This window comes from Vigna angularis, chromosome 10 (genome assembly GCF_016808095.1).
Source record: "Vigna angularis cultivar LongXiaoDou No.4 chromosome 10, ASM1680809v1, whole genome shotgun sequence".
In the NCBI taxonomy this organism is placed as follows: domain Eukaryota; kingdom Viridiplantae; phylum Streptophyta; class Magnoliopsida; order Fabales; family Fabaceae; genus Vigna; species Vigna angularis.
The window spans coordinates 1,228,396-1,252,783 of NC_068979.1; the positions used below are offsets into that span (position 1 = coordinate 1,228,396).

Below are 24,388 nucleotides of genomic sequence, written 5' to 3' on the forward strand. Positions count from 1 at the left end.
TGGTAACTGTGTTTTAGTTCAATTAACTATTTCAAATAAAGAATTTGTGTATGATAAAATTAAAATAATTATTTCTTTCATAATTACCTTTTATAAATATAGTTTTTATAGTTTAGTAATATCTTTTATTTTTTATTATCATAAAATAAAATTGGAAACCCATGCCAATACTAACTATTAAAATTGACGGATCTATTTGTAAAGGTCAATTGTTAAATAATAATATTAATTTTAAACATGCTATTTAATTTTTTTTATCCTATATAAATTGTACTTTATTTTTTATGTTATTATTATTTATTATAGAATAAATTACCATAATATTGCTTGATATTATAATACAAGTATACCATAAGAACACTAAAAGTAAGTATACATGTAACAACTCAATAAAAAAAAACTTTTTGTTTATATGGTATAATTAATAATGAATGTTATTACAATTCATGAAAATATTTTTTACTTTAAAATATAAACAAAATAGTGTGGTGCATTGTTTTGTTTCAAATTTCAATTTCAATGCCAATTCAAAATGAGTTTGGGTTGTTAGTTGGTGCTTACATAGGGAGAAAATTCTTGGAAGGAAGGAAAAAGCCAAAGGCAGAAAAATTGGTTTGATTGTTCAGAGTTGACAGAAACTCTCTTTCATTCTCAGCTCAATTTGCAAAATCGATCAAAACCCAAATTGAAATCTCGTAGCTTTCGCAATCTGATAGATACTCACATACAAGCACCGGCATGGGTCAAGCTTTTCGGAAGCTCTTCGACACCTTCTTCGGCAACACCGACATGAGGGTAATTTCTAACAACCCTACTTGTTTATTCTTTTGTGTTTGTTAGATGTTAATTTCTGAACTCAATTATTTGTTGTTTCGATGATCTGGTTGTTCAGGTTGTTATGCTTGGTCTTGATGCTGCTGGCAAAACAACCATACTTTACAAGCTTCACATTGGAGAAGTTTTATCCACTGTTCCTACAATTGGTGGGTGGATTGATTAGTTCTAATTTTATATTTTTTTATTTGTTAGATCCCAACGCATATTTGTTCTTCCTTAAATCTTTCTTGCTTGGTTATCTGCTTTGTTTTTGTGCTTTGATTGCGTAAATTTGAGTTTTAGCAGAGTTGTATATTTGCTCCCTTGACTTTGTGTTGACTGGCGAAACTTTTTAACAGTAAAGCCACGTTTTGTAAGAATAAGTTTGTTGGGATAAAAGAGGATTTCCCCTCTTGATTGTCAGGAAAAAATATCTACTTGCAATGGGTACAAGTGAAGTGCATGCAACCATGTTTGGAGTTTCAATTAATTTAGTGGAACAAAAGTTGGAGCTGGAAATAAATTGCTGTGGTTTTTTCTTTTCTGACACGGTAAAACTCACAAATTGCTGTCCACTTTAATATTTTGTTAGGAGTTAGTTTTGCAAGTATTGGTTGAGATTGAAATAATAAACTTATTTTTTATCAATGACAGCGTGATTATAAAAGTGCTGTCAATGAAAATATTCTATTGCCGATATCCTTAAAGTGAAAAAAAAAATTCATGAAATAAAAAGGACTTTGCTGATTAATTAATAAGAATGGATAGTTTTAATATGGGGCAAAATTATCTGCAATATGGAATCTTTCTGAAAATCTGATTCTTCCTTTGATTGAAGCAGCAGACTCACGTCTCCACTGAGAGCTAATGTAAATTCTATATGATTGCTAAACCTGGTGACCTGGTCCAAGTTTATCTTTTTATTTTTATTTTTATTTTTGCTATATATGTGTGAGTGTATGTATGTAATTTCCCTTTAAACTTATTTATGGAGTTCTGTTGTTTACTTTTATTTATGGATTTATGTTATTATTAAGAACTTTATTTTGGATAATTGCTTTACTATGATGATATTTTGAAATTTAAACTATGAGATCACATTATCTTGAGCTTTATTCGATATTTAATGCATTAATACTTTATTATAATAAAAATTTAAATGCGGGTAGGATTTGTCAAATTATGTTAGACATGTATATTATATTTTTATTTTTTATTTTTTATTGTAGACTGGGTCAATCGAGTTAATCAAGTGACCCAAAGGTCCGACCATTAACCTAGTATCTCAACCGGGTCAATAACTAGACTGGTTTCCATAACACTGGATTTGGGATCTTCGATTGCTCCACTAAACTTGAAAAAGCCCTTATCTGTTCTCTTGAAGTTGTCCAAAAAATTTACTTAGACATTAAATTTAGAGTCTAATTTAACCCTACTAAACATCTTACAAGGTTAGTACCCTACTTCTATATTCTATTTTAGTTATATTCACCCTTTAAATTTTATTTAAGACAGCCCCCAAACAGGCTTCAACTACCGTAGGCTAGAGGTGATAATTTAATGCAACTTTCCAACAAATTTGATTTAAATTGCAGGTATGAAGAGTTGACATACTCTGGCAGTTATTGTCAACAATCACTCTTCTAACCTTCCTTCTGTCTCTGCTCAATATTTACTTTGTATAAATTTTCTAGCTCTAGTGGTTCATGATTCCAATAGTTGCATACTAATAGTTTTTGTCAAACTCTGAAGATTGGCATGTTTGATAGTTTGTTAGTGACAGTTGCTAAATGTCTGTATGGTATTGACATGGCTTGTTTAATTGCAGCTAGCAAATAGATCTATATATTGTTTCTCTAGGTTTATAATTTATATTGTCTTGCAGGTTTCAATGTGGAGAAAGTTCAGTATAAGAATGTTATTTTCACAGTTTGGGATGTTGGGGGACAAGAGAAACTAAGGCCGCTTTGGAGGCACTATTTTAACAACACAGATGGCCTGGTGAGGATTAATTTTCATGCTTTTATCTCAGTGAAAGTAGAGTTATGTTAAGCTGGTTGTTTTGTGAAAAATTCCTTCTTTCAACATCATTAATCATTCCAGTAAGTCTGGAAAGAAAGGTTTATATGGGCATATGGTGGCAAGGTTGATACTTTTGTTGATGTATTCATTTATACAGATCTATGTTGTTGATAGTCTGGACCGTGAGAGAATTGGTAGAGCAAAGCAGGAATTTCAGGTGATAAAGTGAAATTTCACTTTCATAAGTGTCTTCGTATGTCATTCTGATCAAACTTTGAATTGATTCATGGATTACTTGCAGACAATCATAAATGACCCATTTATGCTCAATAGTGTCATCTTGGTGTTTGCCAACAAGCAGGACCTGGTATTTCTTTGTTACCCTTTTACTTGTTTTTAGTTGCACGTCCTGACATTAAGGTTATCTCTATGACTGGAGATCATACAGTGGCGAAAACTTGTAATTGGTTGACATTGTTTACTGAATACACCAAGAGGATATCAGAATTTCTACTATTTTAGTTTGTTTAAAATGTACTGATACATATTTCTGTTAAGTTTTGCATTAATCAATTCATTGAAACAATTACAATCACTTGATATTAGTTAGGAGGTTTTTGAAATGTTATTACTGCTATCTTAAATCTTGTGTAGAACAGCAATAACAACAACAAAAAAAGTCCTATCCCACTAGGTGAATATAATAAAGCTTTTCGGGTGTTAAACTTTAGGATATAGAGAGACATTAAATTGAAACCATATGGTTTTGAGGCAGTACAAGTGTTTTATTTATATTGAGAAAATGAAACTAATACAATAAATAGAGGAAATTTAACATCCTCTATTAATAAGGATATGATACGGGAATAAGTAAAAATGTTCCTAATAATTCATATATAATTTATATATTCCTGATTAGAAATATTTGTGCCTTATTTTTGTACTTATAACACTCCTCAAATAAGAGCATGTAAGTCGGTTGTGCTCATAACTTTTGGGGTGAGATATTAGGGCCTTTTTGCGAAGATGGTTAGAAAGTATGGTCCCTGCTGGTCCTGTTCCTCGTGATTAAATTTCAGCAAATGGTAGAACTGGATCAGGTAGACACATAATACAACAGCTCTAAAGATAACCAGAAGTATAGCGTTTGGTCTTAGAGCTATCCATACGCCAGATAGCCTGCCCGACCATAAAAAAAATCACTAACAACTGTAGTTTCATCTTGGTCTAAAATTCAACTCATCTTTTTGCTATATTATGTGGAGTAATATATGTTTTTACTTCTTCCGCTATTAGGAGGGGATAATGCTGCAATTCGTGCCAATTTCAGGCTTGTGTTTAACCTTGCTCAGATTGATTGTTTGATGGGGGGTATAAACGGGTTGAAAATATCTTGCTAGATATGTACCAAGTTGATGGCTGAAATTAACTTGTGGTATTGATAAAATGTTTTTGCTAGAAATCTAGACCAAGAAGGTGGGAAAGCTGAAATGTTGGAATTGTTTTGTTCTCTGTGGTTATTATATGCTATATAAAATTATTAATCTTTGATATCCTGTAAAATAGCAGACTTCTATTCTTGAACAAAGTATTCTGGTCAAACAGTGAGTTTTGCCTTAATAATTTTTTTTTCTCTTTTGTAGAGAGGAGCTATGACGCCAATGGAAGTATGTGAAGGCCTAGGTCTCTTTGATCTAAAGAATAGAAAATGGCACATACAAGGCACATGTGCACTTAAAGGAGATGGCCTTTATGAAGGCCTGGACTGGTTGGCTTCAACTCTGAAGGAAAGAAAAGCTGCTGGGTTCTCTTCAATAGGAGCCTCGTCCTTCTAATCTAGGTTTGAACTATCTATCTGTTCAATGTTCATAAATAAGTTACCTTCCTTTTTACCATTCCATCATCATGGGTATTGCATACTGCAGGTATATTAGCCTTTGCCATCGAGCAACATGTAGGATCAGTTTCATTCAAGAATGTTGTAAAAAAGTAATCAAATTTTTTGGGCTGCATTAGGTTACCTCTGTCTATTCATGATGAAGGAGATAGATGCTTTGACTTTGAAGGTGCTTAGAGAAGACTTTGCACAGTGTATAGAAGTTTGAGCCTGTCGAATGAAAACTAATTTGAATCTCACGAATTCTATTGTCATATAGATGCCCCTGTTTGTGGTTTGGTTCATTTTCGCATGATTTACCCTAATCCTTCCCTTTTTTTCCCTTTGTTGTGTGGCTGAAAACTGTTGTCATTGACGTATTAAGATTTGGATTCTCTGAAGTGAGTTAAATCTTCATCCCTAATAAATCAAGGATTAGTTAAAATATCAACAGATGATCTAAAATATTAAGCTTGTGAAATTATCTAATGGTATGCTATTTATTCGATTTTCCTACCATTTACGTTCTTATGCAAATATTTACTGAGATTGTAAAACATTAGTTTCATGGTCTGCTTCAGATTGTTCTGCTTTTGAAAGGTTAAGATATAATACTTGTACTGATTTTGCAATTTTTTATGACTAATTGAAGCCATGTCGAACTTGACTTCTAAATGATAATTATTAGGAAAGTTTTTTTTTACTTTATCAAGAAAATAAAGAAAAATAAATAAAAGATTAGAAATTAAGATCATTTTTTGTAGTTTGCTTCATAAAGATGAAAATTGCTTGACTGTGTAGAAAGTTAAAGAGAATATATGTATATAAGAATATATATATATATAAAGGTTTCAAATAAAGACATGTAATAAAAACGAGAATATTTTGTCTTTATATCTCTATAAAATAAACCTATACTTTCGTTCTCTAATTAGATGGAACACATTTTTATTGATGCCAAATATTTCCTTCTTTGGTGCGTTAAATGCCTTGAAAATGGAGAAAAGACGGATTTAATGATATAATCAGTGTTAACAATGAGAGATAAAATTCAGAAATAATGAATTTTTTTTATAATCATTTGTTCAAATCAAATTCAAAATCATTTAGAAATAGTGAATTTTATGTATCACAATTATAGGATAATTGTCGAAGGCCAAAGTTAGATACGACTAACAGTTAACAAATACATAAACAATATTGTCCTTAAATTGAACAAAGATTGATTATAAAAAATCAACTTTCAAAAATGTTATTTTATATAAGTAAAGTTGTTTACTTTCAAAAGTGAGCAGCTCTCGTAGCTCAGTTGGTTAGAGCACCCGTTTAGTAAGCGGGAGGTCTTGAGTTCGACTCTCAACGAGAGCATTTTTCACCGTATAATTTATGCTATTTTTTTCACTAATTTGACTGTTATATACTGAAATAATTCCAGGCAGTGGTCTTGAAATCGGATACAATCTATTTTTAGTAAGCAATATTTTAGTCTGGACTTAATTATTTATTTATCCATTTTTATTTGGCATGCACGAAACACAAGTAATTTTCATTGAATCATCCACAGTCATGCCAAACAATTTTTTGGTATTGATAAACATATCACCGGAGGATATCAGACATTTTCAGTACAACTCTCATAAAACACAAGCCCAGACAAGAAATCCTAATTTTCAACTTTCTATCCTCTCCAAATCCAATAATAATAACAGAAGTTCCTCCCAAAACTATAGCACAAGTATATAACCTCTCTCACTATATATATGAATGTACAACAACATATAGTTACAACATTCTGGCCCAGAAAAAAATAACTTAGCCGATGTGACCAATTGGTTTCATGTATATATTGAGCTTCATATAAGTTCACCATCTTTCATCTCCTATCCAGTTATTTTTCTCCTTTGGCCCTGTAGGACCTTCCTGACCATACAGCTCCACTGGAAGCTTTCTAATCAGATAACCAAATGGATTTCGTAGCCTCCCAGGAAGGGTGTTTATCATCTTATCTACCTCAGTTTTTGAATCATAAACAATTTTAGGACCCCACTGTCTCATAAACTGCAACCACTGAGGCTCTGTGACAGCATCTCCTAGATACTCAGCTGCAACAATCTCGTACTGAACACTGGAATCCACGTACAAATTACTACGAGCAGCATCATTCCTAATACCAACCCCTAATTTTGAAGACCCTTGGATATATGTTCCAGGGTGGGGGTAACTTGCATGTCCATTTTTTGATGCGTAGACAATAGCTTTATTTCCATTAATATACTCCAGTTCATAGGCATCCACCCATATGCCACCACTGTGCTGTGAGTAATATATACTCCACAACTCTCCAGAGAAGTTGCATATACGAAGTGTAAAATGCTCCCAGTCACAAACATGCTCTCCAACCCTGCTAAAAGCCCTACTTGTCATTCCAATTTTCAGAGTGGAGGGTCCATTGAAAGGGCAAAACACCCACATAGCAATATCAGTAAAAGTTCCACCAAGAGCAGGCTTCACATGAACATAAAGCTTAGCACTATTCAAGTCCCCATATTTGACAAATTCCCTTCTATCATCACTCGGCAAATCTATCCAAAACTCCCCATCATTTGTTCCCCCACCTGGTAAATTTGAGCCAGCTGCATCAATGGCCTCTCCTGTACACACGCCCTTTCTGTACAACAAGGCTCCGTTATTGAAAAACCAATCAACAGAAGAAGGCAAGTAAACTTCCTCAGGATGAAAGAAAACAGTAGGACCATAGTGCTGTATAAGTGCATGTATTTGGTGGAGGCGTGGCATTGCAGGTAGCATAGGATTCAAGTTCTTTAAGCACACAATAGGTAGCTCTTCTCCCTTGTTCCAACAACTTGTGCAGAAAAAAGTCCCCACTGAAACTCCTTTTCCCAGCATGCCACGCTCACAAGGTCTTAGACTCCACACCTGAAATGGAAACTCAGGATTCACAGAAGTAGCATCAAGCAACAGCCTGTAAGGTTGACACCTACTAGTAAGGTCAGCACGAACACAAATCATTTCATCCAAATTGGGTTTGTCAGGCCTGTTAGTAACCAAGTAGCCAAGGGCACAGTAACCTTCAGGAGGCTGAGGCATCCAAAAGTATGCAGAACCTATTGTCAATTCCCTTCTTCCTGCATTGGAACACCATACCAACATATAATCAAGGGGATTCTTCAAAGCTGGGAACTTGTCACGGTTGCTTCTTTCAGATGAGCCAGTTTCCACTTCCCTAACAACAAGCACAAAACCCCATAACGGCTTGTCGCTTGGCTGACAATAATGACCAAGGATATGGAACCCATCTGGTATTCCCACAGGCTTATAGAATGCAACAGACTTTCCCATGTTGCTGTTCCAAACAAACTCAAACGTAGTGACCTTGCGCACTTCTATTTCACCAAGGTTTACAATCCCAGAAGCAAAATCTTGTCCTGTGACTAGATACACAAAATCACAGCACGGATTAATCACTGATCGAGAGACACAAGTAACTAAAACATGACAAATCTTATCTTTGTATAGTTTTTATTTACATACATATATTATACAGTGCCTTCTTTTATGTATTATTCTCTAATTAGAATAGAAGTTTATCACATAGTCCATGAAAAAGTTCATAGTACAACACTGAAATCACTTTACAAACTTCATCCAAGTTTTGACTGCAAAATATATCATAGGCACTCAATTTCATAAAATATATATATAAATGGTATAACTAAAAACATATGAATGAAAATATATGAAATAACAAGTTTAGAGTTAAAAATTAATGAAGGGTGCGTTGGGGAATAATAACCTTGAGGCCATTGGGGAAGCGGAGAGGAAAGTGAAAAGGCTTGGGGGAGAGTGATGAGAGTGTTGTTCATTCGTCTCCGAAAGCAGTTGAATTTGAAGAGAAACATTTGAAGGAGATGCAACAGTTGCTGAAACAGATACACCAAATAGAGCAAAAACCTCAACAATCGCTGCTTTGTATTCATGTTCAGATTAGATCCCGCAGAATCCATCATTATCAATTGCTTAAAAAGTCAGGGTTTTGATCAGTCATTTTCCTTGAAGAGGCAGATCAATTTGTGGGACACCCTCTCTGCCACTCTCTCTCTCTCTCTCTCTCTCTTCCACAGAATATGCAGAGAAAGAAGAACATGTTCCCAGTCACTCATACCATCTTGCGTGTTATTTCTTTCTTAATCATTGATTCTTCTCTTCGCCATCTTTCATTCTCCAACCTTTTTCCTGTTTTCTTTTGTCCCAAATTCCAGTATACGTGTCTTTCCTTCCGTTGAATTATACGTATCTTAAATAATACAACATTTTATTTAACTAACCAAATTCTTATTTGAATTATTTGAATTTTCGTGAATTTAATCGAGTTATAATTGAAAATTTGAGTTTTAGAAAGTCAAATTTTGAAATGAGTTTTTGTAATTTCAATCGAGATATATTTTGAAATTTAGTTTATGGACAGTCAAGTTTTGATTTAATTTTTTAGACAACTGAATTTTGATTTGGTTTTTTGTGATTTTAGATTAAGTGAGAACTCGACAGACTGTTCGAAAACCAAATTTCAGAATATATGTTGACTAAAATCATAAAAGCTCATTTCAAAATTTGAATTCTGAAATACAATTCAATTAAATTAACGAAAATTTAAGCTGAAAATCAAATTTTGACATGTTCAAAAATCATACTACTCGATAAATATTAATTGTGTGTTACTTTGGAAAATAAAAAAACAAAATATGTTATGTCGGCAAAAAAATTCAAACTAACTATTAAAGATAATAATATAATAAATCAAATATGAAGAAAACTAATTAACTTGCTAAAATAGTTTACGTTTAATTATTCTTTAAGATTTAGGAGATAACAGAAACATTCCCCGATAATACAGGGATAAAAATAAGAGCTAACACGGTTAAAGACTTATTAACACGTGCATACAATACACAGCTCTAATTAATGAAGTATTCTACATATAAAATACAAATATATAATAATAATGATATATTTTAAATTATTTATTATTTTTAAATTAATTCTAATTTTTTTTATATTTATAAAAAAATAAATATAAATCTAATAATATATTTAGAAATATTTTAAAAATGATGAAAAATATTTAATAAAAGTATAAATTTAATAAACATTTATATAAAAATTAAATTTTGTATAATTTAAAAAGTATTTAACGTATTGTTACTGTAAACAATGTTTAACTTACCAATTACTCAGACCTTGTTTCTTGAGTAAATAGTTTTTCAGTATAATAATTTAATTAAATAATAATATGAAATATTTATATCATCAGTCGGTTCTTATAAAATAAGACGTATTTAAATTGAATTTTTAAATATAATAAACACTAAATGAACCCTCTCGAGTTGTATGAAAAAGACGGTCACGTGGCTTGTTTTCTTCCACATTCTAAGCTCATACATGGCTAGATGCTGATACACTACTTTTTTCCATCACATTCAGACACACACACATATATATATATATATACATGCATACTTGTTAATTTTTTTTGTTTAAAATAGTACAATATCTTTAGATATTTAGTTTTTCTTTCTTTTAAGTTGAATTGTCAAGTTTTGTACAATTATTTTTATTAAAAATTAATTTAAAATTAAATTATGGACTGTTTTGTTATTAAATTATAATGTTTACAAACTAATTTGTAGTTTTACAGATTTAGGGAAAATATATTATATATATATATATATGTACATATATATATTACGAAAACGTACGATAAATAAAAAATACTAAATTTCTTTTTTCATACTACCATTCGCTTAAAATTTATTTTCAGGATATTTTTAAAATCAATATCCTCCCAAATCACTTTATTTAAATTAATTTTCATGAATAACGATTATTCCAGAGGTCTTTTCCGAAAAAACTATTAAGAGAAAAAATATATAAAACATGAGAGTGATTAATTCATAAATTAAAAAAAAAAACTCAAAGAAATAATAGAAAAACATCTACAAATTAATATATAAACTATTTTAACTACATTATTTTAATTTTGTGAATTGCATCATAAATTTATCCATTATTAACGAGTTATATATGTTTCTAATTTTTTAAATTTTGATGTGAAATCTATATCAAATTTTAAATTATTTTTATCAGTATATTTTATTAATAAATAAATTTAGTCTTATGATTAAACGATATTATTAAAACTTGTTGATGTAATAAATGACGTTATGCATCCATGTGTTAACATGATCGTATATCACATACATGGTGTATGGTAGAATATCTGGAGTCGAGCGGTTGTCAACAATAAACCAAACCACTGACTGATCGCCTTTATCCGGACAGCTAGTAATAGTAAACAGGCTAGGTATTAACGAATAGTCAAACGATCGCTACCGAACGATCGTCAACCTCCTAGACAAAACGATTGTGATATCGTAAGATAATGTCAGCGAGACAATCGTCATGCCATACGCTCGTCAATGCCATACGCTCGTCAATGTCGCTCGCCCCTAGTATCGATCGTCTTAATAGCGATCGTCCGTTACTTAAAACAAGGAACCCGCATGGGTCAAATTAACCCAGTCAAGCTAAGAGTCAACAAACACTCGGTCAGCTTTATTCAGACTGGGTCAATTAACCCGGATAAACTAAGGAAGAAGCGGTTACAAATGTATAACTATGAAAGCGCAAGTTGCGGAACTAGCCAACCAAATATCAAAGACGAGGATCACGATCAGGTGACTGGATTATCCAACTAACCGGATTTTTAGGTAAACGATTCATTTTACTTCTAGGTTAAATACGAAAAACCTAAAGGAAATATGTACGTTTTGATAATTGAAAAAAAAGAGAAAAAAGATTAATTTGATTATTGAACCAAAGGGTTCGATCATTCCCTTTTTCTAACTTGAGTGTCAGAGTCGCTTCGCAGGTAACCACTCCATTCTCTCCGAAGAGCCCTGTACAACTGGAAGATATAAGGATAACTGCATTGTGAGAAGGTGAAGACGTCGTTGATCAGGTTTGCGTCTCGGTCCCAACAATTATACCGAAACACATGGTAATGTCGGTTGTCATTTGAGCAAATAATTAATTCGTTTAATCATAAAAATCATATTTATTTATTCATAAAAAAATTAAATAAAAATAATTTAAAATGAATGAAATTCAATTCTTGATAAAAGTTAATAAGTTAAAAAGATAAAATAGTAAAAATTATTAAAAAAATTAATGAGTATGTTTCTACCTTAGGTATTGTAAGTTAATCATACATAATTGCTTATATTGATATTGTAAATATTTAAATGATATTATAAACATTTAAATATGATAGAATTATTTAAATTATAAAACAAATAGAAAATAAGTTAATGAACATATAAAATTATAAGAAAATAAAATAACAATTTAAATATATATATATATATATATATATATATAATTTGTAGAATATTTTTACTCATTTAATATTTTTATCTTAAAATTTATTAATAAATAAATGTGGTTTTTATAAATAAAAATTAGAGTTGTTAAAAGGGTAATCCGATTCGACCCGACTCGGTCCACCACGAATTGATGGGTTAAACGGGTTAATTCATTGACTCACTTAATTATAAGTTTTTTTTAAATAAAAAATTAAAATTCTTTTAAATTTAAATTTAAATAATTTTCACTCTAAAATGATGTTAAATTTCAAAGACAATTCAAAATAAAAAAAAAATATCATACAATCCAAACGTAATAAAAAAACAAACACTAAAGGCAACAAATAAGTTTTTAAGATTGATAATTTTTGTATCATTTATTCATCTATAATATTATAGTCTTGAATATATAATATTTGTTTTTCTTCAAACATTTTTTTATCCCATCAACAATATAATAAAAAAATATTAACTAATAATTAAATTAATAAGTGGTAGGCCAAATTGATTCGCTTATTACAGTGTTAATTAAAAATATGTTAATATGACAAACAATACTATTATATACGTTCAAAAGTTAATGAATGAATCAACTGTAGCAAATGAACTTACACCCAAGAATGTTATTTGTTATATTAACAAGTCTTTAATGTAATTTTTTAACTACATTTATTCATGACAAAATTAATTCAAAGAACGGGATTAAACTCAAAATTCTACATTATATATATATATATATATATAGAGAGAGAGAGAGAGAGAGTTTTGCATAAAAATTTAACTAATTACAATAGTGTTATGTTTAATTTATTATTTTCTTTAACTGTGTTATTAACACGGTTTGATAGATTTTACTTGGAAGTATTATCTTATAGAAAAAAGAAGAAAGATATCATAATTAAAATTTAGAATATAATGTTATTTAATTACATATTATATTGTATAATAAATATATTAATTTTATGTAATTAGTGAAAATTTATTACTAATAATCAATATGACAATGATGTAAAAAAAAGCGCACTGTAAAACTACAGTGATTATCTTCTTTACTTATTTTCTATTTTTAAAATTAAATTAAATATATTAATCCAATAAAAATAAAATAAAATAAATTTGTTTTAGGATGGTCATTGGCACTCGCTAGTTTATCCTCTGGAATACGAACTGTTGTAAACCAAGTGGTGAAGAAGAGATGCGTTGCACTAAAATACAAAACGAGATTTCAATGAGAAAATCAGCAACCGTCAGCCATAGATTCCCTTTTCCCCTTTTCAACCACTCATTTTCTCTCTCGCACCATTTTCCCGGTAAAATAACCGTCTCTTCCATCATCACTATTTACTTCGCTATTAAACAACTATGATTATGAGCGTGCTCTCATGCCAACGCTCCAAAATGTTAGCAGCTCAGAACAAATCTCCGTTTCTTCACAGATTCCGATCCTTCAAACCTCACCGTTCCAGATTTCGATGTTTGCTTGACCAAATCGCTGTTCCGACGTCTCTCTCTCCTGTTCTTACTTCCGATAACGTAATCGCCGCCGCTGCCAAAGCTGCCTCCGTCCATAGCGCCGTTTCTTCAGCCATCACACAGGTTGCGGTCACCGCCGTGGCAATTGCCTCTGGCGCTTGTCTTTCCACTAAGGTCGATTTCCTATGGCCAAAACTGCAGGAGCAACCAGGTTGCGCATCTTCTTATTCTTCTTTTCTGCTGCTGCTTTCCTCTCTTTATTTTATTTTTAAATTCTCCTGCACAATTGTGTTTGAATATGATAGGTGCTAATATGCTGACATGATTTGTGACGCCAAATTAAAGAGTCGCTTTAGCGCTTATGATTGTTTAATTTCACGAATTTGCGGATTGAAGAATTTTGCTGTAGATAGTATCATATGAAGCACGTGCGCGGATACTTATATTTGCTTCGTGTATTCAATTCTGACTGTACTTCAAACATATCCAAATCTTTAAACAGGTTATGAAAATATAGTATTGCAGATTACATTCGAGACACAGAAACATGTATATGATAGAAATATAGAAGCACTGTTCTCGGATGAACCAAAAACGGAAACTAATCCCCTTCATTGTTGAAGTTTAAGAAAGGAATAAGATCAATAGTTTTTTAGAAATTATGAAGTGATTTCTGAGGGCAAAGAGTCACAATTATAATGTTATTAGTTTTTATATTATAATGTAATTTTATTTTTAGTCAATGTGAAATCTATAATACAATACTCTATTACACTAGGAGCCTAATAACGGTAGCATAATTGTCTCAAAAACCTTGACTACTATAGAATCTGAAATGACTTTGATACTATTTTAGTAAGTAGGTTTATGTCTAACTCAATTTCATAAAATCTTGTAAGAAAGATTGACATGTTTATATATTATAATCTTGCCTTATTCCTACTCAACATGGCATCTCCACATTACTAATGTATGGGAATCATATTATTAATTTGAAATTACAATTATATATTTATTATGTTTTTAGATTTTTTATTATACTTGTACATATGTAGTCCACATTTATCATATCCTATATATGTTTTTAAGTGTCATATCATAACTGAAATGCTTGAGGGGGAGCATCAAGGCATGTCACTAAATAGTGCTGAAATATGCAATTCATACCTCTTTGCATGCCACATAAAGTTTCTGTTGCCGCTTCTGTCACCACATGATAGGGTTGGGGTCTATTCATAAGGTTTCTTATTACCTAAATTTTTACATGCAGGTACAGTGACGCTGGATGGAGTAGATGTTACTGGTTTCCCAATATTTAACGATGCAAAGGTTTACTATCTGCATTGGGGTTGTATTGACTTATATGTTATCTCGTTACATCATTAAAACACCTTATGTGTGAAGGCAGGTACAGAAGGCTATAGCATTTGCAAGAAAAGCACACCGTGGACAAATGCGGAAGACTGGAGACCCTTATTTAACACATTGTATCCACACAGGAAGAATTTTGGCTGCATTGGTTCCATCAAGTGGTAAACGAGTATGAACTCCAATGAACAGCTAGTACTAGTGACTAGATTTGTTTTGGTATTTATTTTACCTTTCCTCCTCAATGCCCCTTCATCATCAACGTATACGGAGAACCCATACCATTATGGAACAACTAAATTGGCACATCCAACTGTAATTTGATAAATTTGATCATGATGCCATCATCATTTAACCAAGCATATAATGACATTCTCATTAATTAGAACATATATGTTTTTAATACACCATAAATTTCAATGAGCATGCTGTGGATGGTCTTCTTTTATGATGTTACAACAATTCTGAAGAAACATATTAGTGGAACACTAAAGTTGACGAAGTATTATTAATTACAATGATACATATCAATATCATTTATCTTATTTATCCATAATTTTTAGTATTGATATTTAAACTATGGATAATGAATGATATAATTTTTTCTGGGGCTGCACATCTCAATTTCTTGATTGTTTGAAAAGCTATTTGAAAATATTGATTTTCTTTTTATCAGATTTAGCCTATGATATCACTGAGACAGCTAAACTGAATCTTTACTACTTTTGAACTGCATTAACATTTATGTTACTGTTATCGTTTGCATTTTTTCAGCTTAATGCAGTGCAGGTTGAAAACATGTTTCTATTCAATTGTTCCTTTGTTTGAGATAGTAATACTCTATTTCAGGCTGTTGACACTGTCGTGGCTGGGATTTTACATGATGTGGTTGACGACACTAGCCAAAGTCTGCAGGACATTCAGGCAGAGTTTGGGGATGATGTGGTCAAGTTGGTAGCTAGTGTTTCAAGGTTAAGCTATATTAATCAGGTACCATAAAGAATGTCTCTTTTAATTGTTTTGTATCTTGAAGAAGGTGGAAGGCACATAATAGTTATCTTGCTAGATTTTAGAATTCAATTTACACAACTTGATTGAAATATAGATATAGAAGTCTTCTTATGCGTTCATCTGACAAACTGATTCTAAAGCTTTTGGCTCGTATTGGTCTTGGACATGGTATTAATGTCTCTATCAGCTGCTCCATTTTTCGTAATAGAAACAAATTTCATTGCAAGTTACTATGAAACTGTAAACCATTTTCAATGCACCTAATATCTCAAGTTTTTAGAAATCTTAATCTCTAACACCTATCTCATAACTAATGCAGATGTATGGTCTAATACCGAAAGAGTTTAGTGGCATATTCTTCTATTTCATTGTATTTGTGGATTAGAAGCTCAATTCTCCTAACAAATCTGGAGACTGTTTCTGTTTTCCTTTATTACCATAAGGAATAACTGCATTATCTTTTGCAGCTATTACGCAGACATAGGAGGGTAAGTGTAAACCAGGGTGTGCTTGGCCAAGAAGAGGTACATAATCTGCCTTTGACGTGTGCATCAATTAGCCCCTGAGACTTTCAAGTTTACTTTGGTATCATGTTAATCATCAATATCAAAATATGCTGAAAACAATGGATGCCTGAGATGGTTTTTAAACAATACAAGGATTAATTGTGAAGAGAAAAATGTATCATATCATCATCTTTCTTTGTAATATATATTTAATACTTATTCCTATAGAAGCTTAAGGTTGGCCAATTTTGTGCATAATCCGTTTCACTTTACACAACTAAGGTTCCAAAATACAGGCCAATACAACAATCTTTTTTATCTATCAATGTAATGCATTTGGTAGTTGGTCTAGACAATACTGAAACTATATGCATTCTGAAATTTGTAAAACGTGGTAGTGGGTGGTGGAATCAGCAGCATACTTTTTTGATATGTTACATTCAAAATCTGTTAGGCAAGTAATTTACGAGTAATGCTTTTGGGAATGGTTGATGATCCACGTGTTGTGCTCATCAAGCTTGCAGATCGCCTTCACAACATGAGAACAATGTACTTACTCTGGGCATCTTACCTTGTTTTCTTTTATACTCAATTATTGTTGATCTTTTTTATTTTCCCTTTTTTGGCCCTTTATTTCAGATCTATTATTATTTGAAGATGAAATAAAATTTATTTTAATATTATAGCCTTCTCAATTCTTCATGGTTTTTAGTAGTGAGTTTTTACTTCCCTGCGATAGTAGTTGTCTTCAACCAGCAAACTTAAGGCACATGGGGCCTTTTGACTTTTTTTGCTAAAAGGATTATAAGTTATGTTTCATAGGTCATTTTTATTGTGTGACACTATCTCTCTTTTCAGTCATGCTCTACCATTGCAAAAAGCTCAAGCTGTTGCTGAGGAGACCTTAATCATTTGGTGTTCACTTGCTTCAAGATTGGGACTGTGGGCCTTGAAAGCTGAACTGGAAGATTTATGCTTTGCTGTTCTACAGGTCTTCTATTAGTAAATATGTTTCTTTTGCTTTGAGAGTGCTCAATTATATTAATGTAATGTTGTAGACACACATATGAGTGAGGAACAACTTTTACCTTATAAACCAGTTTTATATGATTAAATTGAACCCAAACTCATGTTTTAAGGTAAACAACAAAATATTAGCATACACGAGATTAAAACTGTAAAATAATTCTTGAGGGCTTAATTGATCTCTCTCATAATCTTCTATTTATAAAAATAAATTGATACAAGAATACATGATAGATAGGTAATTCTAGACACAATATAATCATGATAAATAGGGTAACTCTAGACACAATATAATCATGATAAATAGGGTAACTCTAGACACAATATAATCATGATAAATAGGGTAACTCTAGACACAATATAATCATGATAAATAGGGTAACTCTAGACACAATATAATCATGATAAATAGGGTAACTCTAGACACAATATAATCATGATAATTAGGGTAAATATTCTAACAAGCATTATCAAGACTAGTTCCCTATTATAATTTATTGACATTGGCATGCCTATGTTTGTATTTGTTCCTCAATACCAGCCTCAAATATTTCAAAAGATGCGAGCTGATCTGGCTTCCATGTGGAGTCCTACTAGCAGAACAGGAAACCTGAGAAGATTCTCTGTAAAAGGCAATTTGATACATTTGAATGAGAACAATTCAACTTCTTTCTACAACGGATCCTTGACATTCAATGGGGATGTGAGTATGAAGGTAATAGTTTTTAATTGCAAGGATTGATTCCTTCATTCTACTTGTTTGTGTTGTATGTATGATCATGAGATTTGACTAAATTTTGTTGTATGCTTTCCTTTGTGGTTGCTTTCTGGTTGTGCCGGTGCTTATTGCCACTGTAACAATCTACACAAAAATGGTAGTTTTGCCTTGGCCATGAAATATGAAAGAGTAAAAATAATTCAATGATTATACTGTTTGCTTATATATATTTCTGTTATTTTACAAGTTCCAATTGTTTTCTACTATTATTATAGAGAAAAATGAACGAGGAGAGGAAGTGAGGCTGAAAAGCATGTGAACTATGAAGTATTGTTACCTTCAGTTGTTCTTAACACCCCGTATGTAGCTCAATAAAAAAAGTATATTTCAAGTTAGAAGAAGCCTGTAAAGCTTTCTTTTGGTCCTTATTATCAAATATATTTTATTCAAAGTATACTATAGTTACATAAAATTCCTGAAGATAACTGTAAGGTGGCTATATGAAGTGAATTGCATCGCTTTATTTTTATTGTAATTGCATCGCTTTGTTTTTAATTTTACTTTTCAGGATCTTTTGGAAGCTGTAGTACCATTTGATATATTGTTGGATAGGAGAAAAAGGGCTAATTATCTCAACAGTATTGGGAGTAATCTTGGGACATGCACAAAACCAAAGGTTGTACAAGATGCTGGGTTAGCTTTGGCATCATTGGTAATTTGTGAGGAAGCACTTGAGCGAGAAATGATTATATCAGCTTCGTATGTTCTTGTTTACCATTGTCATTTACCACTTTTACATTTTAATATCGTACATGGCAAAAGAATGGTGAACCATATTTTTGTGTTTTATGAAGCACTATCTATTGGTGACTACTGTTTCATGGTATAAATGATTTTATAGTCCTTAAAGGATTCTGTCTGTATTTGCAGTTATGTTCCGGGAATGGAAATCACCTTATCCAGCCGGTTAAAAAGCCTGTATAGTTTATACAGCAAGGTATTGACAAATTCATGTTTTACCTTTGAAATAAAAATACAAGTCCATATGTAATTTTGCTATACCCAGTGTGCAATTGTATAGAATTGAGGCATCATATGTATGGTTAGCGTTATAATTGTAGAAACAAGGAGCATGTTTTATATAACCAAGAATATATAGATTATGTATGTATTAAGAACATTTTTATTTATTAGCATACCATATCTTTATTATTAGAGGAAATTTTGTCTAGTTTGAGTTGTGAATCATTTCAGTTAGAAAAACACATTTACATCTTGATAATCTTAATAAAAATGTCTCATCTCCTTTTTCTTTAGTTCACTTTGATATTTGGAATCCTTCCAGTTTTAAATATTTTGTTATCTTTATTAATGATTATTCTTGATGTACTTATTTAGTTAATGCAGAATCAATCAAAAGTGTTATTTCAAAACCGTTTTAATGAAATCAAAAACACAATTTGGTATATTTGTACATGTTTTTCGTAGGGTGAGAATTTGTCTCACCAATTCCAATAGTTCATGACATGAAATGGTATTCTTCATCAAATTTCTTATTCTCATACCCCTCAACAAAATAGAGCAGCCGACCCAAAAACAAACATCTTATAGAAACTATTTGAACATTTATTCATAATCATTTTCCTCACCGTGTTTGTCAGGATGTTATCCTTATAGTATGTTATCTCATTATTAGGATGTAATCGCTTATACACCACTCTATCTCATTCCCCTCTATACAGTCTTCCTTTATTTCTTCCTTTATTTGAAGCTTAATTAACGGTGAAGGAAAAAAAAAACTGTGGTGGTCCATATTAATTCCTGATTCATCCAAATGTGGGAAGAATGGAGAATTGAAAGTTGGTCATCAAACAAGAAGACCAAAATACTTATAATTTTTTCTATTTGAGTTTTTTATTAGGGACATTTATGTCTTTTTTTATTTCATATTTTTATCTTTCTTTGTACCTCTACCCAACCAAACAGAAGGGAATATAGTTTACAAAATCATCTCATTTTCTATACTAAACATACCAAGAGCCACACTTACATTTGCTTTCTACACCAATGATGATTATACGGGGTGCTAGCAAATACACTTTATACCTAAGCGAACAAGGAGTTTTGCTTGTGCATAAGAATGAATAGCATTTGATGATTGAAATCCCCTCACATAGTGGTGTACCTTGTTCAAATAAAGTAACATCTTGGATAAAAGGGTAAGTGCAGAAGTATTTTTGTTATAAGGATAAGTTAGGAATCCATATTCCCAAGTTTGGGTTGTCGGAGGTAGGTTGGTTATATGAGGTTCCCATGGGTTTGGGAAGATCTCTAGTTTCAAGAACAATTTTATTCCTTGGACCATCTTTTCAAATATTGTCTCAAGTATAAATAGACAATGAAATAAATGGAAGCCATACAAGTGTATGGAAATGAATTTGCTGAGGTTTCTAATGCCGAGTTTCAATATTCATTTTATTTTAATGCTAATACATTCGTCGTCATTCCTTTTATAGTATGCCACAAGCGTTGAATGTTTTTCTTTCCTAGTGTGGAATGATTGCACTAGTGATCTTAAATTTTGTTGAGATCACTTGGTAATAGCTAATTGAATGGTAAAAGTCATGATTGTACTGTGTCTTGTGTAGATGAAACGAAAGGATACAAGTATTGATAAGGTATATGATGCACGTGCATTAAGAGTAGTTGTGGGAGACAAGAATGGGACTTTACATGGTTCTGCAGTTCAATGTTGCTATAGTCTTCTTGACATTGTACACAGGTAAGAAAATGATCGAATATCATACTATTTTAATTAACAACCTATACATAAGTCGTTAAATGCAATCACTGTATAAAGATAGGCATAAAGTTATTTTGACCTTCTTTACACGCAACATGTTGGTAGGCTTTTTATATGTATATTTTTTGCTTAACTAGGAAAGAAATCCATAATAGAAGTAATAATGGAGCAAAGAAGCAGAGGAGGATAAATATTCTCCTAGAGATAAAACCATGAAAAACACATCAACTAAATTAATCTCTTCTACATTTCCATCATTTTTTCCTTTTCAGTTATTTTGGACTATCTGTGAGGTGGGTATGAACTTGTGTGCTTATTGTCTTTGTTCTTAAGAGTAAATGGCTAGAAGTATAAATCTTATGGATCTTTTTTAATCCATCAACCCCATTGTCCCTTGAAAATGGCTCTAACTGATGTGTATATTTTATCTTTTATTATACAGGCTTTGGACTCCAATAGATGGTGAATTTGATGACTACATTATTAATCCAAAGCCTAGTGGCTATCAGGTTAGGCTTTCATGTTAATTTTTCATAAACTAAACTGAATGATGTTTTTCTTTTAATTGTGAGAATTGTGCTCATGATTGTATTAACCTGTTAATATTGCAGTCCTTGCACACTGCAGTTCAAGGTCCTGACAGCTCACCTTTAGAAGTACAAATAAGAACACAGGTGCTAAACTATTTCGCATATGCTATAGAGTTACTTGTTTGTATTTTAGTTCTTCATATTTTAATTTATCATGTTGCATGATAGAGGATGCATGAGTGTGCTGAACATGGACTTGCCGCACATTGGCTTTACAAGGAAACTGGAAATCCATTTTTGTCCATAGACAAAATGGATGAACCTGAAACAGAAGCATCCTCCTATTTCTCCAAAGATTTAGAGGGAGGAAATTCTGCAGATATTTTATTAAGTAAATATAAGTCATTCAAGGCTGGACATCCAGTCCTCAGAGTAGAAGGAAGTCACTTACTTGCTGCTGTTATCATCAGGTGCATAACTTTCATTTCAAACGGATGTTAAATTATAAAAAGCTATCCATATTGTTAGTCACCCGTGTTCATTATCTCTTCAGTGTAGAAAATGATGAAAGAGAATTACTTGTTGCTGTGAGCTTTGGACTAGCTGCTTCTGAAGCAGTTGCTGACAGAAGATCTTTCCATGTCAAGCGATGGGAAGCCTATGCACGACTATTTAAAAAGGTTTGATACTTAAATTAACATTTTTAATTAAGCGATGGCTCATGATGAATGGTTTATCAAAAGGACGCATTGACTAGTAACACCTTCTGAGAAGATGGATCACTATGTGTGACAGTTAAGCTTATTGACTGGCTTACTACATGCTGTATTGCTCCCTCCATGACCAGATCCTGCTGTTGTGTAATTTTGTCGTTTTTATAGTATTTTTAGTTTTAAATTACCTGGGTCAACTTGCTTACTATTGATATGCTCCAGGTATCTGATGAATGGTGGTTTGAACCAGGACATGGGGATTGGTGTACTTGTCTAGAGAAGTACATACTATGTCGAGATGGAATGTATCATAAGGTATGTTTTTCTAAGAGTATCAATGAACACTACAATTTATCTTATTTTGGTTTATCAGCAATTGACACAGTGAGTGATATACACCAAAATTGTTTTGGATATGAAAACCCATTATTTGCGTACTGGCCGTGTTATAGTCCATAATCTCCAACATGAGCTGTAAATATATCTGTGGTGTCGAAATTACTATAGAGAAACTATAGTCATTTTGGACAGCCTTTTGCGGAGTCAATATTTGAAGGTGCTCAGTAATCCAGCAAATTTGTGTTAGAGCTCATTCTCCTGTGTTAAAAATGCTCGATAAAACATAAGGAACGGATACTTTTCGGAAACATTATGTCCTCAGGTAGTGCAGAAAAATATTAAAAGCAAATGAATTATACAACTAGCATTATATTCCGGAACATAAATAATAGTTACCGTTCTGATTATATTTTGTTATTTCTCTGTATCCATATTAATCGGTCACATTTTTTAATTTTTCATCATTTATGTCATTCTTTATCGTATTTCTAGTGTTAAAGATAAATATGATATTTAGTCTCTGATGTTTCGAATGCCACGTGATGGATAAAATAATTGTTTTCAAAATTTTGATCATAATCTAGAATTTACTTTGCATTGTGAGGAAACTGATTTAGTGAAGTTGTTGCACATGATTACATGAGAATGTAAAACTTTTTTATATTGAAGATGTAGAAAAAACAATATATTTATGTAATGTTGATTTCTTTCATTACTGATTTTCTTAGAACTACAGTGGGTTTGCAAACGCAGACTGCTGTACTGAAGAATTTTATATTATTATTTGCATCATTCGCAGCAAGACCAATTTGGGAGACTACTCCCAACTTTCATCCAAGTTATCAATTTTACTGAGCAAGAAGAATCTGAATATTGGGCTGTTGTGGCGGCCGTGTTTGAGGGCAGACAAGTTAACTGGATAACATCTCACTCAAAATTTGACTTGGTTGCATCAGCTTCTGCTGAAGCCGGCATCAATAACAAGGTATTTGGCAACCATCTTACCTCTCTTACACAGATTGTGCAAATGGAGATTTCTTTTGTTTGCTTTCCTTTGTTTTCATTGCCAATCAAATTATATAAATGCAATTATTTTCTTGAAAAGTTTATATTTTATTTTCACCCTGCTATTCATTCCAGTAGATTTGTGAATGTAGATGAATGTTTCGGTGATTGTGTATGTAATTCATCCTTTAGGTGAAGCTTTTGAGAACAATGCTTTCCTGGGAAGAGCAATTGCGCTCTGAAGTAAGTGTCAAGCAAACAAAATACGACTCAAAGTTTTATGATCTTCACGGTTCTCTTGGGGAAGTGGTAATTATTTGTTGGCCTCATGGTGAAATTTTGAGGTTAAAAGCTGGAAGCACTGCTACTGATGCTGCTCAAAGAGTTGGTTTGGAAGGAAAGCTGGTTTTGATTAATGGACAGTTAGTACTGCCTAACACAAAACTCAAAGATGGAGATGTAGTTGAAGTAAGAATTTAAATTATTCTTTCTTTGAAAAATGTAAATAATTCTTTATGGGTCGAGTGTGTTTAAAGTGGATGGGATAGAAATAATTTTTATTTTCTCATTTTATTTTATTTGGGGAGATGGGATTTCTCGGTGGAATAACTCTTAAAAATTCAAATGTGGTGCTTTAGACTAGATTCCAAGAATATGTTTGATAACCACATGTGCATCATACAATTACATTTTTTATTATTATTTTGGTTGTATATGTGGTTATTCCTATTTTTGGAACTATG

General features: G+C 31.9%; 3 protein-coding genes and 1 non-coding gene across 6 annotated transcripts; 3 read left to right on the top strand and 1 right to left on the bottom strand.

Moving 5' to 3' along the window:
* Nucleotides 1-510: 510 nt before the first annotated feature.
* LOC108320935 (uncharacterized) lies at nucleotides 511-5,019 on the top strand. Its single transcript, XM_017552535.2, has 7 exons — nucleotides 511-795; nucleotides 893-983; nucleotides 2,702-2,817; nucleotides 2,996-3,055; nucleotides 3,140-3,205; nucleotides 4,482-4,678; nucleotides 4,764-5,019. Exons 1-6 carry the CDS (start codon nucleotides 739-741, stop codon nucleotides 4,671-4,673), a joined length of 582 nt encoding a protein of 193 aa, XP_017408024.1. The 5' UTR covers nucleotides 511-738; the 3' UTR covers nucleotides 4,674-4,678; nucleotides 4,764-5,019.
* Nucleotides 5,020-6,008: 989 nt separating this feature from the next.
* TRNAT-AGU (transfer RNA threonine (anticodon AGU)) lies at nucleotides 6,009-6,082 on the top strand. Its single transcript has one exon. It is a non-coding gene; the product is annotated as a tRNA-Thr (tRNA).
* Nucleotides 6,083-6,257: 175 nt separating this feature from the next.
* Nucleotides 6,258-9,002, bottom strand: LOC108320828 (hypothetical protein At1g04090). Of its 2 annotated transcripts, none has more exons than XM_017552374.2 (2): nucleotides 8,529-9,002; nucleotides 6,258-8,160 (listed from the first exon to the last, which is right to left on the bottom strand). In XM_017552374.2, exons 1-2 carry the CDS (start codon nucleotides 8,740-8,742, stop codon nucleotides 6,578-6,580), a joined length of 1,797 nt encoding a protein of 598 aa, XP_017407863.1. In that variant the 5' UTR covers nucleotides 8,743-9,002; the 3' UTR covers nucleotides 6,258-6,577. The 2 variants fall into 2 exon arrangements, with proteins under 2 accessions (XP_017407863.1, XP_017407862.1); XM_017552373.2 differs by having other exon boundaries at nucleotides 6,258-8,166; nucleotides 8,529-9,001.
* Nucleotides 9,003-13,333: 4,331 nt separating this feature from the next.
* Nucleotides 13,334-24,358, top strand: LOC108320890 (uncharacterized). 2 transcript variants are annotated; one of them, XM_052869362.1, is made up of 18 exons: nucleotides 13,334-13,837; nucleotides 14,897-14,955; nucleotides 15,035-15,166; nucleotides 15,844-15,984; nucleotides 16,473-16,529; nucleotides 16,966-17,060; nucleotides 17,370-17,502; nucleotides 18,079-18,252; nucleotides 18,824-19,014; nucleotides 19,186-19,252; nucleotides 20,904-21,037; nucleotides 21,501-21,567; nucleotides 21,670-21,732; nucleotides 21,817-22,058; nucleotides 22,142-22,268; nucleotides 22,524-22,616; nucleotides 23,440-23,625; nucleotides 23,838-24,358. In XM_052869362.1, exons 1-18 carry the CDS (start codon nucleotides 13,516-13,518, stop codon nucleotides 24,123-24,125), a joined length of 2,571 nt encoding a protein of 856 aa, XP_052725322.1. In that variant the 5' UTR covers nucleotides 13,334-13,515; the 3' UTR covers nucleotides 24,126-24,358. The 2 variants fall into 2 exon arrangements, with proteins under 2 accessions (XP_052725322.1, XP_052725323.1); XM_052869363.1 differs by having other exon boundaries at nucleotides 13,756-13,837; nucleotides 15,031-15,166.
* Nucleotides 24,359-24,388: the final 30 nt, after the last annotated feature.

Coding starts and splice junctions, on each gene's coding strand:
- LOC108320935 (XM_017552535.2), top strand. CDS start 739: ATGGGTCAAGCTTTTCGGAAGCTCTTCGACACCTTCTTCGGCAACACC. Junction 796..892: donor TCGGCAACACCGACATGAGG/GTAATTTCTAAC, acceptor CTGGTTGTTCAG/GTTGTTATGCTTGGTCTTGA. Junction 3,206..4,481: donor TTGCCAACAAGCAGGACCTG/GTATTTCTTTGT, acceptor TCTCTTTTGTAG/AGAGGAGCTATGACGCCAAT.
- LOC108320828 (XM_017552373.2), bottom strand. CDS start 8,742: ATGATGGATTCTGCGGGATCTAATCTGAACATGAATACAAAGCAGCGA. Junction 8,167..8,528: donor GCTTCCCCAATGGCCTCAAG/GTTATTATTCCC, acceptor TTGTGTATCTAG/TCACAGGACAAGATTTTGCT.
- LOC108320890 (XM_052869362.1), top strand. CDS start 13,516: ATGATTATGAGCGTGCTCTCATGCCAACGCTCCAAAATGTTAGCAGCT. Junction 15,985..16,472: donor GGTTAAGCTATATTAATCAG/GTACCATAAAGA, acceptor TATCTTTTGCAG/CTATTACGCAGACATAGGAG. Junction 19,015..19,185: donor GAAATGATTATATCAGCTTC/GTATGTTCTTGT, acceptor CTGTATTTGCAG/TTATGTTCCGGGAATGGAAA.